Source organism: Oncorhynchus kisutch, linkage group LG14 (assembly GCF_002021735.2).
Source record: "Oncorhynchus kisutch isolate 150728-3 linkage group LG14, Okis_V2, whole genome shotgun sequence".
NCBI lineage: Eukaryota > Metazoa > Chordata > Actinopteri > Salmoniformes > Salmonidae > Oncorhynchus > Oncorhynchus kisutch.
Genome location: NC_034187.2, coordinates 25,781,341 through 25,800,606, shown reverse-complemented (window position 1 = coordinate 25,800,606; position 19,266 = coordinate 25,781,341). Strand labels below are relative to the sequence as shown.

At 42.2% G+C, this 19,266-nt stretch overlaps 1 protein-coding gene across 1 annotated transcript; it reads left to right on the top strand.

The window, feature by feature from the left end:
• The first annotated feature begins 292 nt into the window (after positions 1-292).
• kif15 (kinesin family member 15) lies at positions 293-15,324 on the top strand. Its single transcript, XM_020501232.2, has 35 exons — positions 293-648; positions 882-924; positions 1,166-1,352; positions 1,475-1,551; positions 1,635-1,672; positions 1,769-1,866; positions 1,961-2,140; positions 2,280-2,489; positions 2,659-2,784; positions 2,881-3,003; positions 3,150-3,294; positions 3,449-3,537; positions 8,118-8,327; positions 8,458-8,635; positions 8,847-8,988; positions 9,179-9,320; positions 9,526-9,711; positions 9,809-9,937; positions 10,254-10,359; positions 10,628-10,793; positions 10,946-11,096; positions 11,246-11,331; positions 11,432-11,510; positions 11,712-11,798; positions 11,881-11,985; positions 12,105-12,227; positions 12,341-12,487; positions 12,635-12,730; positions 12,833-12,997; positions 13,118-13,221; positions 13,317-13,383; positions 13,499-13,536; positions 13,652-13,784; positions 14,130-14,261; positions 14,406-15,324. Exons 1-35 carry the CDS (start codon positions 630-632, stop codon positions 14,451-14,453), a joined length of 4,155 nt encoding a protein of 1,384 aa, XP_020356821.1. The 5' UTR covers positions 293-629; the 3' UTR covers positions 14,454-15,324.
• The last annotated feature ends 3,942 nt before the right edge of the window (positions 15,325-19,266 follow it).

The following is a 19,266-nucleotide window of genomic DNA, read 5'->3' as shown; positions in this document are numbered from 1 at the left end:
CGATTTGGACCAATTAAATAAACAGAAAAAAAGGAAATAGGGCGGAGCTGCTTACGAAATAGCCAATAGCGTTGCATGACTTTGAACCAAACCAGCATCAAAGTGAAGTGCTGGTCGCGACCGAAAAAGAGTCCACATTTTATTATAGGAGAGTGTACATTTGATTAAAATAGTATTTATGATAACTGTCTGTTCAGTAATGGAAAATCATATATGCAGCTTCTGCTTTGGGAGAGGGAGATAATTATATACCAGATTAGTTGAAAATATATGGTAACCTTTTCTGTAGGCAAACCTGTAACGCCCAGTAATGGATACCACAAATCTTTAGAACAATGAGAACATCTTTGGTATCACATTATCTGGTGTATAATTTGTAGCTCGGTTTCTCGATGCTTTAAAAAAAGAGGTTGATGTAAATCAGACTTCGTCCAGCTGACGGCGATAAACAATTGACTGATTCCATAAAATGATTGAAAAAGGCACGAGCAGTCGATGGTCGAGTATATACCCGCCAAATTCGAAGATGGATTTTAGTAGCTGTAGCTAACACACCATCGCGGAGTTTTGACATTAGTTATTGTGAATGGTTTGCTAGTAGCAAAGCTACTTGTCTGAAAATATTCAACATGAATACGAAGGGAAAGGGTACGTCACCTTAACATTCATATTTGCAAGTGATTTAAAAATATATATTTTGGCGTTTGTTGGCTACCTAGCTACTTCCGTTAATATTATTCGCGAGCTAACGTTACCTAGCATGCATTTGCTGTATGAAGCTTAGACAGCTGAATAAACTTGTTTCTATTTAAACCAGTGTCTCTAGTTCCTTGATCAACCTTGACTAACTAGCTAACTGTATGTCTCCTCTCTGTTACCAGAATCTGTCGATTGCTCAATGCAGCATCAACAAATAACCCACAGGTAATGTGGCTTTATAATGCTTATTTCTCGCAAGAGCTGTCTATTGTCTTCAATTTAATAATACATACTCACTCTACACATACTGACACACGAGTTGCCCTGCCTCATTTGGCAATTTATACTGCCAGTACCTCTTGTTTGTCACGGCAATTCCATAAGAAGTTTGCAAGGGAGCAGAAACTGGCACCCAGTCTGTTGGTAAAGTGTATTAACCCTTGAATGTTCGTGTTCTGTAATGTAGTGGTGATAGTGACTCGATCAAAGTGTTTGTTCGGGTGAGACCTCTGACCCAGGGGACTGGCCTGACCACTGATGGAGACCAAGGCCTCTGTCTCACAGTCACCTCTCCCAACACCATTCGCCTGCACTCCAAGCCGGAGCCACGGACATTCACCTATGACCATGTTGCTGACATGGACATCACTCAGGTCAGTGTTGGTGGATAGATTATAGTTTAACTGTTGCTGTAACCTGGAGTAATTCACACATCAGTAGATAGAGGCTCAAATCAAACCAACTGAATATTTCTTCCGTCTCCTCTCTGTAACAGGATTCTGTATTCTCCAGTGTGGCCAAGAACATTGTTGAGTCATGTATTAATGGATACAATGGCACCATTTTTGCCTAGTGAGTGGTTTTTCTTATTGTTTTACAGTTCATTCTTGTTTTATTAAGTGCTGTAATATCACACAGATGTTTTCCTATTACAGCGGACAAACTGGCTCTGGAAAAACATTCACAATGCTTGGTGAGTGCTGCATTGAATTATTTTGTTTTGTTGCACAGACACCTTCATTTCTTTGCAGTGCCTCTGTACTAAATGTTGTGTGTGTTCTTTCCCTAGGTCCGTCTGATTTCGACAACTTTACTGATGACCAACGGGGAGTTATCCCTCGAAGTTTTGAGTACCTGTTTTTCCTCATCAACAGGGAGGTAGAAAGGGTGAGCAGAAAGTAACTGACATTGAAGTGATTTTGTTGTTTATCTGTTTTTTTTCTCTGATTGAGGATTTAATATGCATTGTTTTTCCTGACAGTCTGATAATGCCAAAAGCTTCCTGTGCAAATGCTCCTTCATTGAGATCTACAACGAGCAGATCTATGACCTGCTGGACAGCGCCTCAGCCAGCCTGTTCCTCAGAGAGAACATCAAGAAGGGGGTGTTTGTGGAAGGGGCTGTAGAGAAGTTTGTCACTTCAGCTGCTGAAGCTTACCAGGTAGTAAATAATTACATGTGATTGATTCAATGACTTGCTTTATACAAAGCTTTGGTCATATCATACTTTAATTTATTGTGGAAGATTGATTTGACTGACATTGAGCTGTTTGCATTGAACTTATCTCGCTTCCTCTCAGGTGCTGTCGATGGGCTGGCGTAATCGGCGCGTGGCCTCTACCTCCATGAACAGAGAGTCCTCACGGTCCCATGCAGTCTTCACCATGACTCTGGAGTCCAAGGAGACTGCTAAGGAGGTGGTGAACATTCGCACATCCCAGCTGAACTTGGTGGACCTGGCAGGGTCGGAGAGGCAGAGAGACACACACACAGAGGGTTCCAGACTCAAGGTGACGCTCCAGGACTACTGTCCGTTGACTGAACAAACATTCACAACACTGCACACAACAAAGCCTTTAGATGGCTACATTCCAACTTGTATGTGTTATTGTGTGCTGTGTACACTCATTTGTTATATTGTTATCACTCCTGACATATACCCCCTATCTTCTCTTCCAGGAGGCCAGCAGCATCAACCGCTCCCTCATGTGCCTGGGTCAGGTGATCATGGCGCTGGTGGATGTGTCTAATGGGAAGAGCCGGCATATCTGCTACAGGGACTCCAAACTCACCTTCTTGCTTCGGGTAAAAGGCACTTGTGTCTAAATCGATTTAATACAAAAACAAAGCTCTTGCTTTCTTGATGTTCCTGATGTGTGCTAACAGAACCTTTTTCTGCAGGACTCTCTTGGAGGAAATGCTAAGACCTACATTATAGCCAATGTGCACCCAGGCTCTAAGTGCTTTGGGGAAACTCTATCCACCTTACAGTTTGCCCAGAGAGCCAAGTTGATCAAAAACAAGGTTAGTATGAAAGGTTTATTTTATCACAATCAGTAATTGAATAGGCAAAAAGTTTTCTCCATATAAAGTGCTACTGATTGTAATGTGTGTGTGTGTGTATATATCTAGTAGTTTGAGCATCTCCTCGTGATTTCTGGTGCTTTCAGGCCATGATCAACGAAGACACGCAGGGGAATGTGAGGCAGCTTCAGACTGAGGTGAAAAAGCTGAAGGAGCAGCTAGCTCAAGCTCTCTTTGCCCAGACACACAGTGGGGGAGACATGGCCCCAGGAGGGCCCCAGATTCCCATTGGTAAGGTTACAATTCAGGTTCCCCTAAACATCTGACCTAGGCTTTGTTACACTGGCTCACTAGTTGATTCTTACATGTGTGTGTATACTGTCAATTTTCCCCTGTAACATTCATTCTGGAAAGTGTTATTGTTTTTACACATTCATCTCCCCAGACCTCACTGAAGGCAGTCTTGATGCCTCATACAAGACACAGTTTTTAGAAGCTGTGCGTCTGTGGAAAAAGTGTGAAAACGACAAGCAGGTATAGCTTTCTGTACTTTGAAACAGATTACATAAGTCAATGTTATGTCTGAATTAGAGGTTGACCAATTATGATTTTTCAACGCCATTATTGGAGGACCATTTTAATCAGAGTAATAATTCCCTGTCTTAGGTCAGTTAGGATCACCACTTTATTTTAATCATGTAAAATGTCTGAATAACAGTAGTGATTCACCTTTTTATTTCTTTCATCACATTCCCAGTGGGTCAGAAGTTTACATGCACTCATTTGGTAGCATTGCCTTTCAATTGTTTAACTTGGGTCAAACGTTTTGGGTAGCCTTCCACAAGCTTCCTACAATAAGTTGGGTGAATTTTGGCACATTCCTCCTGACAGAGCTGGTGTAACGGAGTCAGGTTTGTAGGCCTCCTCACTCGCACATGCTTTTTCAGTTCTGCCCACAAATTTTCTATAGGATTGAGGTCAAATCAAAGTTTATTTGTCACGTGTGCCGAATACAACACCTTAGTGAAATGCTTACTTACAGGCTCTAACCAATAGTGCAAAAAAGGTATTAGGTGAACAATAGGTAGGTAAAGAAATAACACAACAGTAAAAAGACAGGCTATAAACAGTAGCGAGGCTACATACAGACACCTGTTAGTCAAGCTGATTGAGGTAGTATGTACATGTAGATATGGTTAAAGTGACTATGCATATATGATGAACAGAGAGTAGCAGTAGCGTAAAAGAGAGGTTGGTGGGTGGCGGGACACGATGCAGATAGCCCGGTTAGCCAATGTGCAGGAGCACTGGTTGTTCTCATGTTGTTCTCAGACACCCACTAGTCATGCCCAATTGAGGTCGTATGTACATGAATGTATAGTTAAAGTGACTATGCATATATAACAGAGTAGCATCAGCGTAAAAAGAGGGGTTGGGGAGCCTGGTGTAGAGGTTCTGGATGGCAGGCAGCTTAGCCCCAGTGATGTACTGGTCCGTACGCACTACCCTCTGTAGTGCCTTGCGGTCAGAGGCCGAGCAATTGCCGTACCAGGCAGTGATGCAACCAGTCATGCTGTAGAACCTTTTGAGGATCTCGGGGCCCATGCCAAATCTTTTTAGTTTCCTGAGGGGGAATAGGCTTTGCCATGCCTTCTTCACGACTGTCTTGGTGTGTTTGTACCATTCTAGTTTGTTGATGTGGACACCAAGGCACTTGAAGCTCTCAACCTGCTCCACGACAGCCCTTTCGATGAGAATGTGGGCGTGCTCGGTTCTCCTTTTCCTGTACTGCACAATCATCTCCTTAGTCTTGGTTACGTTGAGGGATAGGTTGTTATTCTGGCACCACCCGGCCAGGTCTCTGACCTCCCTATAGGCTGTCTCCTCGTTGTCGGTGATCAGGCCTACCACTGTGTCGTCTGCAAACTTAATGATGGTGTTGGAGTCGTGCTTGGCCATGCAGTCGTGGGTGAACAGGGAGTACAGGAGGGGACTTAGCACGCACCCCTGGGGAGCTCCAGTGTTGAGGATCAGCTTGGCAGATGTGTTGCTACCTACCCTCACCACCTGGGGGTGGCCCGTCAGGAAGTCCAGGATCCAGTTGCAGAGGGAGGTATTTACTCCCAGGATCCTTAGCTTAGTGATGAGCTTTGTGGGTACTATGGTGTTGACCGCTGATCTGTAGTCAATGAATAGCAATCTCACATAAGTGTTCCTTTTGTCCAGTTGGGAAGAGCAGTGTGGAGTGCAATAGATTGCATCATCTGTGGATCTGTTTGGGCGGTATGCAAATTGGAGTGGGTCTAGGGTTTCTGGGATAATGGTGTTGTGAGCCATTACCAACCTTTCAAAGCACTTCATGGCTACGGCCGTGAGTGCTACGGGTCTGTAGTCATTTAGGCAGGTTGCCTTTGTGTTCTTGGGCACAGGGACTATGGTGGTCTGCTTGAAACATGTTGGTATTACAGACTCAATCAGGGACATGTTGAAAATGTCAGTGAAGACACCTGCCAGTTGGTCAGCACATGCCCGGAGCACACGTCCTGGTAATCCGTCTGGTCCTGCAGCCTTGTGTATGATGACCTGTTTAAAGGTCTTACTCACGTCGGCTACGGAGAGCATAATCACAGTCGTCTGGAACAGCTTAGGCTTGCATGAGAGCATCAGTGTTGCTTACCTCGAAGCAAGCATAGAAGTGATTTAGCTCGTCTGGTAGGCTCGTCACTGGGCAGCTCCCGGCTGTGCTTCCCTTTGTAGTCTCTAATTGTTTGCAAGCCCTGCCACATAAGACAAGCGTCTGAGCTTTGTGATGGCCACTCTAATACCTTGACTTTATTCTCCTTAAGCCATAACTTTGGAAGTATGCTTGGGGTCATTGTCCATTTGGAAGACCCATTTGCGACCAAGCTTTAACTTGGTCGCAAATGACTGATGTCTTGAGATGTTGGTTTTGGAGCAGTGGCTTCTTCCTTGCTGAGTTGCCTTGCAGGTTATGTCGATATAGGACCAGTTTTACTGTGGATATATATACTTCTGTACCTGTTTCCTCGAGCATCTTCAAGGTCCTTTGCTGCTGTTCTGGGATTGATTTGCACTTTGACACCAAAGTATGTTCATCTCTAGGAGACAGAACGAGTCTCCTTCCTGAGCGGTATGATGGCTGCGTGGTCACATGGTGTTTATACTTGCTTATTATTGTTTGTACAGACGAATGTGGTACCTTCAGGTGTTTGGAAATTGCTCCCAAGCATGAACCAGACTTGTGGAGGTCTACAATTGTTTTTCTGAGGTCTTGGCTGATTTCTTTAGATTTTCCCATGATGTCAAGCAAAGAGGCACTGAGTTTGAAGGTAGGCCTTGAAATACTTCCACAGATACACCTTCAATTGACTCAAATGATGTCAATTAGCCTATCAAAAGCCATGACATCATTTTCTGGAATTTTTCAAGCTGTTTAAAGGCACAGTCAACTTAGTGTATGTACACTTCTGACCCACTGGAAATGTGATACAGTGAATTATAAGTGAAATAATCTGTCTGTAAACAGTTGTTGGAAAAATTACTTGTGTCATGCACACAGATGTCCTAACCGACTTGCCAAAACTATAGTTTGTTAACAAGAAATTTGTGGAGTGGTTGAAAAATGACTTCTAATGACGCCAACCTAAATGTATGTAAACTTCTGACTTTGTGTGTATGACATTTACAACAATACTGAAAGAACACTTATTTTAACTTAATATAATACATCAATAAAATCTATTTAGTCTCAAATAATGAAACATGTTCAATTTGGTTTAAATAATGCAAAAACAGTGTTGGAGAAGAAAGTAAAGTAGTAGTGCAATATGTGCCATGTAAAAAAAGCTAACGTTTAAGTTCCTTGCTCAGAACATGATAACATATGAAGCTGGTGGTTTAATTTTCAATTTTCCGAGTTAAGAAGTTTTAAGTTGTAGTTATTATAGAAATTATGAGGCGTCAACGATTTCTCTCTCTACCATTTGCATATCATATACCTTTGCATGTTCTAATAGGCACTTTAGTATTGCCAGCCTAATCTCAGGAGTTGATAGGCTTGAAGTCATAAACAGCGCTGTGCTTCAAGCATTGCTAAGAGCTGCTGGAAAATGCAGTAAAGTGGTGTTTGAATGAATGCTTACAAGTGTGCTGCTGCCTACCACCGCTCAGTCACTGTTTTGTCAAATATCAAATGAAATACTTCATTATAATCTAATAATCACACAGAAATGAGCCTTTGGTCATATGGTCAAACCAATAAACTATCATTTCGAAAACAAAACTTTTATTCTTTCAGTGAAATACGGAACTGTTCTGTATTTTATCGAACGGGTGGCAACCCTAAGTCTAAATATTGCTGTTACATTGCACAACCGTCAATGTTATGTCATTATTACGTAAAATTCTGGCAAATTAGTTTGCAACGAGCCAGGCAGCCCAAACTGTTGCATATACCCTGACACTGCTTGCACTGAATGCAAGAGAAGTGACACAATTTCCCTAGTTAATATTGCCTGCTAACATTAATTTATTTGAACTAAATATGCAGGTTTTAAAAAATATATACTTCTCTGTATTGATTTTGAGAAAGGCATTGATGTTTATGGTTGTGCTTTTTTGGCGTTGTGCTTTTTTGGCAATGCGCTTTTTGTTAAATCTGTTTGGCGACGTTGACGTATGCTGTGATTCGATGATAAATTAACAGGCCCCGCATTTATTTTCTGCAATGCAGGACAAGCTCGTTAACCTAGTAATATATTAACGACCATGTGTCGTTAACTAGTGATTATGTTTGTTTTTTATAAGTTTAATGTTAGCTAGCAACTTATCTTGGCTCCTTGCAGCCACAAGTTCCTTTTGACACTGCACTCGCGTAACAGGTGGTCAGCCTACCACGCAGTTTCCTCGTGGATTGCAATGTAATCGGCCATAATTGGTGTCCAAAAATGACTATTACTGATTGTTTTGAAAACTTGAAATCGGCCCTAATTAATCGGCCATGCCGATTTTAATAGGTCAACCTCTAGTCTGAATATTGTTTGTTAGAGAGGGATGGTAGTTAATAGACATACTGTACATCCTCCCCTCCTTAGATGCTGCTCCAGAAGGTGGCTCAGCTTGAGGAGGCCTGGTCCCAGAAGGAGAAGTTCATTCACTCCAACCGCATGATTCTCAAGTTTAGAGAGGAACACATCTCTCGCCTGGAGAAGAGCCTAAAGGGTGGCCAGGGATTACTGTCTGACCCACAGAGCCAAGTCCTCGTCGACCAGCTCAAGGACGAGATCAAGATCCTTCGAGACCAGGTACAATATGTTTCCCCGTTCAACTCGCACTTTCACAAAACACTTCAGAAAAAGAACAACCACATGTACAACTCCTTAATTTGATTGAATTTGGCATTTGTGGCTACTTCTCATTCCCTCTGTCCTACAGATTGCGCATCACCCAAAGATGACCCGGTATGCAGCAGAGAACTACAGCCTCCGGGAGGAGAACCGGCAGCTCCGCTCTCTTGAGTCTGTGAGGAGAGCTAAAGAGGCTGCAGGCCAAGCTGCTGCAGAGCTAGAGGAGGAATTCCAGAGGGCTCTGGAGACTGAGTGGTCTGCTGGAGGTAAGCACAGGAGATGCACAAGTAATGAAGGGACTGCACATTGTGAAAGTACTGCATTGTAGCGCTGTAAATTTTGAAATATGCTTATCAAGTATGCTTGTAGTAATATGTTTGTATTATGCTTATTATTCTTGTTGTGATTATATTAGTGATGTAATTCATCAAAGCATGCAAGGGTATTCAGTCAACTGAATTTGACATTTCTCCACAGCTCAGCCGTCTTACTCCACTCCGGTAACTGCAGAAAACATTTCTGCCATATCCATGGAGAGGCTTAAGGCCCAGTTTCTCCAGAAACAGACGGAACTCACAGCCACCATCCAAGCCTTCGAAGAGTATAAGGAACTCACCAAGTAAGGAGGCTCTCTAGAGACATGCATGCTGTCATGATATTCAGTATGAACCCTTGACTTCATGGACAAAAACAAATTGTTGCATTTAATTGTAATTAGCTCTTGGAACTTGAAGTTTATTGGCACCATGTTTTTTGTTATAGGCCCATATTGTGCTTCAGAGGTTTAAGGATTGTTCCTTATGTTCCAGGAAACAGATGTCAGAGTTGGAATCAGAGACGAGGTACCTGGATAAGTCCAACAAGCACCTGGAGAACATTCTGGAGGCCACAAAGGCTCACAAGAAACTGGAAGTTTCTCAGCTGAACAAGATCCACTTTGAAACTATCAAGGTGAGGGTATTTGCTTTATTTAGCAGCTCGCCGATGGCTCAATGCCCCTCGAGGGCTGTGCCTGAGCTACTATAGAGGGTCACGGGTTGGGGTACCTCTAGATCCAGGACTTTGCTCAACCTTGTTTTAATTCTATGAAGATAGCCTATTAATGACTAATACTTTATTTCTCATGCTAATTTTATGTGACTGTTTTGTTCTCCAGATTCTCACCACCCCCACCAAGGCCTACAACCTGCGGACCCGCCTGGTGCCACTCTCCAGCCCCGACCACCTGAATGTGAACGGGAGAGGAGATGAAGACGTGGATGACATCCAGAGTGAGCAGCCTCCACCAGCTATGACTGAGATGGCCTGTGAGGCGCTGACTGAGGAGCTGCAACAGGTCCAGGTACAGCACCCGGGCCTCATCACTTATAAAACAGATAACGTTATACTTCTCATTCTCTTGGTGGAATCTACAAATCTATTTCCCTTTTGCTTGGCAGGAGCAAGCCAGTCAGGTGCAGACTCTGCTGGACCAGGAGGAGCTGAAGAGCAGGAAGCTGCTGCAGCAGATTGTCAAGCTGGAAGAGCAGGTGACTGGGATGATAGAGGAGTTCAGCTGCAAGGATGAGGTAGGGAACTTCTGTCATGGTCTGGATATGTTATGTTAGTATTCTTATCTTTTATTATTTCTTATTGTTGCATTGTCGAGAAGGAACCTGCAAATAAGAATTTCGTTGGATGGTATATACCATGTGTTTGATTTAATTAAACTTGAAACTTGCATAACTATGTACAGATAAAGCTGAATACATTGCCCTGAGGTGTTTCATTCCATGTGATATTCAAGCCCTGTCTTGAAGATAATAAAGTAATCTCTTGAGCTGTATTGGTTTACAGGTAATGACTATGACGCTATGGTAATGAATTCTTTATTTGCATGTCCAGCTGCTCTCCACTGAGCGAAGTGGCTGGAACAGAGAACAGCTGAGCCTGCAGGAGACTATTAGCAACATGGAGCAGAACCTACAGGCAGAGAGAAGGACCAGGGAGGGTAATAACCAATCGCACACTTTACCAAGTTTATACTGAGTTACCCAGGGTTCTCTGGCGATAGTAGTCGAAGACTGTATGCATCCACTATGGCCAGAACTGTAATACTCAATTGTGTTACTAGTGTTAGACTAAAGAAACCCCTACTTCACCACCCAGGCACCCACTGTTAAAACCATAATGTACCAATAATTGAGTCAGAGGACAGGAGGGTTTGTCTTTTTCCTGGGTATTATATGGCTATCAAAACGATCCATTCTCTTTTGTAGTTCTGAAGAGCGAGGTGCATGACCTGCGCCTGGTGCTGCAGTCCTCTGATAGGGAGCTGGCTGCTGTGAAGAAGGAGCTGTGTGAGGGCCAGAGTGAACAGCAGAAGGAGACGTCACACCTCTCTAGCAGCCTGATCAGCACTCAGCTACAGCTCCAAGAAGTCCAGTATGTATGCATGGCTACAGCTGTCTTGTTGTTTCGTGTGTGTCGGATGAGATTTCCTCCGTTTGATGGAAACCCTGCAAACTCAATGTCACCATAGTAGTTAGCAGACTCTCCATCTCCTCCCCCTCACATGTTTTCCCTCTCTCCCCCAGGCGGGAGTGGGAGCAGCTCCTAGAGCAGCAGCGGTCCCTGCAGGATGCCTTTGACCAGCTCCAGGCAGAGGCCAAGTTTGATGCAGACCAGTCCAGGCAGCAGCTAGAGGAGAAACGGCAGGAGGTCACAGCTCAGCAGGCCCAAATCACGGTCAGTCAGCCGCTCTTTAAATCAACCAAGCACTGCTTATCTGTTAAGGACATTCAGAACATGTCTCTCATTTGTATTAAATTACAGTTAAACGTTTGAGGGTTTTGTGTGATTACTTTTTCTTGATGAATATGTTGCTTGCATTGTAGGAATTGACAAACGCTCTGCAGTCTGAAAGAGAACACACCAGTAATCTGACCTCCCAGTTGAAAGAAGATAAAGAGAGCACTTTAGAGTGAGTTGTATAAAGGATTGTTTTCGATTTGTGGATGATGAGACCTCCTTGAAGTGTATTTGAAATGTTATGTTGACATATTTCATTTGTTTCTCCCCAGAGAGCTTGTTCAGACAATGGAGCAGAATGCAGTGCTAAGGAAGCAAGTGTCTGACCTGACTACACAAAGCCAACAACAGGTCTGTTTTTCATCATTAGTGTTTCGTGTTTACATGGTTGGGTATTATAGTGCCCTAGAGTTAAGTAGAAGTTTTATATTTTTTTCTTAGAAATTGCTATCAACAGTATGTTTTAGTTTAGTTGAACACTCTTTGCCATATTGAATCTTAATCTCCAATCAACTGTAATTGACCCTCTCCGTTTGTATTTTACTTTGAAAGGCTTCTAATATGCAAAGCCTTGAACAAAATCTGACAGCTGCCAATGGGACCATAACCAGTCTTGAGCAAAAGATTGCACAAGACAAAGTAAGTCTGCTCACTTAAATGACCTGCCATTAATTATTATTATTTTGGATTATAGCATGGATATGTCTCTTGTGTTTGACAGGAGTTTGTGCTGGAGCTGATAAACCAGACCAGGGACCTCCGCAGTGAGCTGAGCGAAAAGGATCAGTGCCTCGCCATGCTGTCTGGAGATGTCAAAGACCTCACGGTACTGACTCAAGTCATTTGTTTATCTTTTAATGAATTTTCATGTTTAACTTGTATTCTTCTCAATTCTTACTGTATTTTATCAATGTGTTTTAGTTTTGGCCTGTTTTGTTCTGACAGGCTAAGTACAGTGCTGCTTGCTCTGAGAGAGAGGAGATCAAGGAACACAACAACAGGATGCAAGCAGAGCTCCTGAACCTGAGAGAAGCAGCAGAAAGGAAGGTAGCTTCTAATCTGATAGAGGTAAGACTTGGAGTTAATTTTAAATTAACAATATGGCCTCTTGAGCTTTGGTACGATAACATGTGCCTGAAATCCATCATTATGACGATGTCTGGATGGATGTTTGTCCTCAGGTAGAGGTGCTTCAGGAGGAGATGGTCTATGCCACTGAGGAGGTGGAGCGACTCACCAAGGTGTTAGATGAGCAGGCAGGTCTTCTCCAAGCTTCACAGGATCAGACTGCTCAGAAGGAGGCTATCATCCAAACTCTCCAGGAGAAGGTAACAGACCTATTTCTATACATATACAAAGAGCCACTGAAAATGAATCAAGGGCTACAGTAGCATGGAAATGGTAGAATTGAGACCAGACCAAATTGATTTAATCTCTACTTTACTCATGGGATTTCCCTGCCTGCTTTTCACCAGTTAAAACAACAGCAAGAAGCGGTTGAGAGGACTGTCCGAGGCGAGAGTGCCAATCGTATTCCACAGTCATCCGTCACCCCTAAAATGCTGCCACAGGTAACGGATACTTGTGTCTGATGGTTTTCCCTCCTGTATGCATTACCAGGAAGGAACTCTGTCTGATCAAGAGAGGGTTAGCTAATCTTATTGATTTCTCAGACACCTCACACCCCCCGGAGCTTCAACACTGATCTGAGCCAGGTGCTGGAGTGCCAGGAGAGGGAGCTGGAGAACCGACGCTCCTCCATGTTGACTATGGAAGTGCTCCTCACTGAGCTCAACTCGGAAAGGGCCGCCAAGAACGAGGAGATCCAGAGGCTCAAGGTGGGTTTTTTTGTTTACGGGATGTCATGATGAATGCTGAACATCTAATCTTGAGACACTTATTTAACACATTGATATAACACATATGGCATCTAACAAGTCTGTGTTGATTTCCCACAGGGTCAGCTGAATGAGAAGGAAATTATGCGACTGGAGATCCAAGTTCTTCTTGACCAGTTCTACACCAAGCAGAACCAACTGGCTCAGAATGAAAACACAAATTGGTTCGTCTCTTATTTTCACCAATTAATTTTTGCAACCCAAGTGTTATCAGACAGTTGATTTGTCAAGTGTCTGATGGATATATATTAATTGACAGTGAAGTTTTAAATGAGGCCATTCATCAGAATGTCTTGAGGGAGCTGCAGGAGGAGAGGTGTGAAAAGGTGTGTATCAATCACTCAACTCTCCTGTTCACCTGAATTTTAGTTTTTGTAAACAGAAAATGCCATTGTTTGCTGAAGGTGGTTTTTCATATTGCCTCATTCCTTTCATTTTCAGAGCACCGTAATACAGATGCTCACTGAAGCTCGGGAAAGGTATGCAAATAGAATGTGTGAGAGAACAAAGTATGTTATGTGTAATCTACATGTGTATGCAAATATACTTTCTCTAATATGCATTTGTTAAAGTTTGACATCTGGTTTTGATTAGACTGCAGAGTCAGGAATCCCTACTGGCCCAGTCTCACATCTGTGTCCAGGAGCTGACTAACGAGCTGAGGAATCGCTGCCTGGAGCTCAGAGAGCTGAGCACTAAGGAGCACGACAAGGAGAGACTGCTTCAGGTGAGAATGGCATCAGGGTCTGAAGGGGTTCTGGTTATTGTAATTTTGAATAGACACAATTATGTATTTTATTTGAGCAGGCAGGTCAATTAAGATCAAATTCTTATTTAAATAAATGTAATTTATATGGAATGCAGAAAATAGCAACTTTCACTAGTTGACAGGCTGGATCATTTTATGGGAGACATCGATCTCCATGCTCCTCCAGACAGCAATGATATCAGGAGCTGTCCTAGTCCATGATTCGTTTTAGGAGGGTCCTTCTGTACTGAATCTAGTTAATATATGGAGATTGTTTTAGTGTGAAGGTGGGGAAATGTCTATCTGCCCGACTGTCCCCTACAGGAAGTGGAGGTTCTTCGGAAGCAGGTTGACCACTTGTCTGAGGAGAACGGCAAGCTTGTGGGCCATAAGAACCATAAGCAGAGGATTGAGTACCTGGTTAAGCTAAAAAAGGAGAATACCAAACTTCAAGAGGTAATAATCATATTTAACATTTCATCACATGCCTGCATGGTGTACCATCAAGAAACTTGTCCTAGGCAGTGAAACACTGAGGGGCCATTTCACTGCATTAATAGACTATAATTAACCCAATTTTTATTTTATTTTTTATTCAAGGAAAATGAAAAACTCAGATCGGAAATGAGTGTGCGAGAAAATGCATGAAGCATGGAGAGATTCTCATTGGCCACTCAACATTTCTTGTTGACTGCGAACATGTCCCCCAAACAACCTTTCCCATTTTGAGTTGACTGATAACCATGCTATTGTATCATCACATAGGATAAACAGGTCAATAAACAGGACATTACCTGTTTCAAAAACTGATTCTCTCAAATGTATTTTAATATTTCTATATGAATTTAATCCTATTTTTAAGGCTGGGCTGGCCAATACATAGTTTATTTTTACTGTAATATGTATAATTGCGGTAGGTATGCATCTCATTGGATCTTAGTATCCCATGATATTTCCACTATACCTCTTCAGGTTAAAACATGGGCTACTTGTTCTCACCTGCAGCCAGTGTAGCCCCCTAGGCCACGTTTAAATGGAGGCCATGCCACAGCGTCATCTGCATTTATATCTTACACTCGTTTATACGATATCATCCTTTGTATTGTAATTCTTTTTATATACATTTTGGTCTATATCGCCCAGCCCTAGTGTTTAACACAGTGGCTACCAGAGATGCCACAATAGGGTAGTCACATTGTTTAACAACTGAACTGCTGGATTAAATATATTTCAAAACTGTAAATGGATGTTCTCTGTGGTAGAATAATAAGTAATACGGGTGAATTTGCGAATTAGTTTTTGTTACCATTATCTTGTCTGTTGGAACAATGTGTGTCTTGTTTGACTTTTTCTATTAGTCTCATCTATGGCTTTAGTATAAGTGACAGGATCATGTCTTTGGACAGGCTGCAAATAATTTCCTGTTACTTTATGCTAAACTGTGTACTGCTTCTTTACCATTTCTACTCTTTGTAATATGTGTTTAATGAGATGAATAAAGACATCAAAGTGTATATTTACCTTTCTTGTGGTTTGCATTAGGAACACATTACAGTATATCAGAGGTGTCAAACATACAGGCTGTGGGGGTGAGGGAAAAACTCCATATACTTTTGAAATGACTTGGAACTAAATCGAGACTGAAGGAATTATAATCCTCAATATCCGAAATGAAAGCTAGATAGTCAGGGAGAATCAAATTCAACCTGGACTGAGGGTAGATGTACCAAGGTTGGGTAGGTTAATATTGAAATGTAATCCATTATGTCAAATTGGGTAAAAATGACTGATTAAACTAATGTAATCTGATTACATTCTGTTACTTAGATTAGTTCCCCTTTTTTATGATGCATTACACAAATGTATGTTACCTATTGCAGGATAAATCAATGTTAGATTACATAGCTGGCCATATGGATGTTACATTTTACTTTATGGGTTGGTTATATTGGCTTCTAACCCATCACTTTCTACTACACATTACAATGAAATTATATCTTTACATTAATAACGAAAGTCTTTCAGAATTCCACTCAATACAATAAATATTAAACCCCTTGAGCTTCAAGAATAGGACTTGGAAATATGGATGTATAGATTAGTCATTGTTTTACCTGAGAATGACTCTAAAACTAAGGACTTATTAGCCAGCCCTACTGTTCATGATTATGTTGTCATGGAGGACTGATTGGGCTCATTGATTTGAGTTGAAACATAAATGCTGCACTCATGGAATGGCATGCTTTGAGCACTAATGAAAAGTGCTATTTACATTGAAAAATGAATGCCATATGCTACATTTGCCATAGGCCTATTGTTTACCTTTTTGTGGGTGACACTGATATCTTGATAATATGTAGCTGTTTAAAGGGCAAATCCACAGATGAAACAAAACAACCACCCCACCTCTGTTTTGGTAAAAAGCTGAGGGACAGGCCTGGAGAAATATAACCACTCTCAGATTAATAGACAGCTATGGGTGCAAGGACTGACCATCCATGATATAAACTTTTTTGTTTTAACCATGTTATGAGGCTATACAGTGTTGAAATGTAAATGTTTACAAACTTTGAGGTAAAACTAGCTTTTATTTGGGGTTCTCATGGAGTGGGACAGTTAAACTAAGATCATGAGGCAAATTTATATTCTTCAAGAATCAATGTACAGTTGAAGTTGGAAATGTACATGCACTTTAGCTAAATACATTTAAACTCAGTTTTTCACAATTCCTGTTAATTGTTTACTCCATGTGTAACTCTGTGTTGTCTGTTCACACTGCTATGCTTTATCTTGGCCAGGTCGCAGTTGCAAATGAGAACTTGTTCTCAACTAGCCTACCTGGTTAAATAAAGGTTAAATAAATTAAATAAACATTTAAATCCGAGTAAAGATTCCCTGTCTTAGGTCAGTTAGGATCACTACTTTATTTTAAGAATGTGAAATGTCAGAATAATAGTAGAAAGAATGATTTATTTCAGCTTTTATTTCTTTCATCACATTCCCAGTGGGTCAGAAGTTTACATTGCCTTTAAATTGTTTAACTTGGGTAAAAGTTTTGCGTAGCCTTCCATAAGCTTCCCACAATAAGTTGGGTGAATTTTGGCCCATTCCTCCTGACACGAGCTGGTGTAACTCAGTCAGGTTTGTAGGCCTCCTTGCTCGCACACGCTTTTTCAGTTCTGCCCACAAATTTTCTATAGGATTGAGGTCAGGGCTTTGTGATGGCCACTCCAATACCTTGACTTTGTTGTCCTTATTAAGCCATTTTGCCACAACTTTGGAAGTACGCTTGGAGTCATTGTCCATTTGGAAGACCCATTTGCGACCAAGCTTTAACTTCCTGACTGCTTCATGATGCCATCTATTTTGTGAAGTGCACCAGTCCCTCCTGCAGCCAAGCACCCCCACATGATGCTGCCACCCCAGTGCTTCACGGTTGGGATGGTGTTCTTCGGCTTGCAAGCCTTTTATTTCCTCCAAACATAACGATGGTCATTATGGTCAAACAGTTCTATTTTTGTTTCATCAGATCAGAGGACATTTCTCCAAAAAGTACAATCTTCGTCCCCATGTGCGGTTGCAAACCGTAGTCTAGCTCTTTCATGGCGGTTTTGGAGCAGTGGCTTCTTCCTTGCCGAGCGGCCTTTCAGGTTATGTCGATATAGTACTCGTTTTACTGTGGATAGAGATACTTTTGTACCTGTTTCCTCCAGCATCTTCACAAGGTCCTTTGCTGTTGTTCTGGAATTGATTTGCACTTTTCACAAGAAAGTACGTTCATCTCTAGGAGACAGAATGCGTCTCCTCGCTGTTGGGACATCGGTCCAAGGGGCTGAGTACAGTCGGCTGTGTACCTCAGTTGGAGATTTGGGTAGGGTAGTGACACTTACTACCCGGAGCTATAGCCTTTTTCCCCCTGTTAGGCTTAACGACGTGTTTCATTTTTGGAATAAGTTGGGCATGGTTATTTTGTTTGTTATTTTTGTGTGGTGTCTGGACTGAGCAGTTGTCTCGGGGGCACATCCGTGGCTTGGGGGAATCTGCCAGCGTGCTGGGTGGTTTATTTCCTTGCCAGCGGGCTACAGTGCATAATTACCCACCGCAAATCTGCATGAAGACTAAGGTTGAGTTACTGTATGTTTTGGGGAAGCTCCATATATATCTCATCTCTCTTCTGTGGTGCCCAGTGGGATTGTCACTTCTCTTGTGGTCCGGTCTGGTGTGTTCAGCAGAGAGGAAGAGCGAGAAACAAAAAAAAATTATTTACTTCTGGCTATGGCGTCTAATATAGACGAGTTCCTTCGCTTTCCATCATGGGAACTGTTAGAATTATGTACTAAAGAACATCTGTTGAAGATCGCTGAACATTACAAGGTTGAAATTAGGTTGAAATTATTAGGTTAATATTGAAGGCCAATCTGATGGAGAGTGGTATTCTTGAAGTTACCACTGGGGCAGCCTCTGCTGAGGACTCGCCGTCTCCCCGTAACATTACAATGGCCGCTCCATCTGTTAGTCTTCTTTTTGAACAGCAGAAAGAACTGCTTCTGTTACAGCTAGAACATGATTGTGAGAAGCTAAAGCATGATCGTGAGAAGCTGGAGGATGACCGTGCAAAATATGAAAAATAATTGCCATTTGAACAGGATTTGGAGCGTGCTGATCGAGTAAAGTATGAAAAGGAATTGGAATTTAAACAGGATTTGGAGCGTGCTAAAATCAAGCTGCAAAAGAGAGGCTAGAGCTGGTTAGGGAAGGAAAGCTCTCAGGGAAGAGTTTGCTCTTGTAAGGTGACCCAGATTTAGCCACATTTGATATTGTTGGGAACTTACAGTTGTTGCCTAAATTTAATGAGAAGGACCCTGAGACATTCTTTTCGTTGTTTGAGCGTGTTGCTGACGCCAGGATTTGGCCTGATTCTGACCGCACTTTAATGTTGCAGTGTGTGTTGACTGGTAAAGCGCAGGAAAGATATTCAGCTCCTGGTGTAGCCGACAGTGTCAGTTATGATAAGGTTAAAATGGCTATGTTACAGATTTACGAATTGGTCCCTGATAATAAACAGACTCATGTTGAGTTTGCGCGAGAGTTATCTTCACAGATAAATCGCTGGTGTTCCGCCTCTGCAGTTATGACTTTCCAAGGGCTGTGTGATCTGATTATGCTAAAGCAATTTAAGGACACAATCCCTGATCATATAGCCACGTACATTAACGAACGAAAAGTAAAGACTGTTGCTTGAAGCTGCGGTTTTGGCAGACGAGTATGTTTTGACTCACAAGAGTGTCTTTGCAGAGAGTGAATGGGGGCGTTCGGAGAGATTTGGGCCTCGCTCACCGAGATACTTTGGTTCACAGGCAGAGTTTAATTCAACTAGGGTTGAGCCTGAATCCTGTGGTAAAGCTGACTTTGGTCAAGAGTGTCACTACTGTCAAGGTCCGGGTCAATGGAAAAACGAATG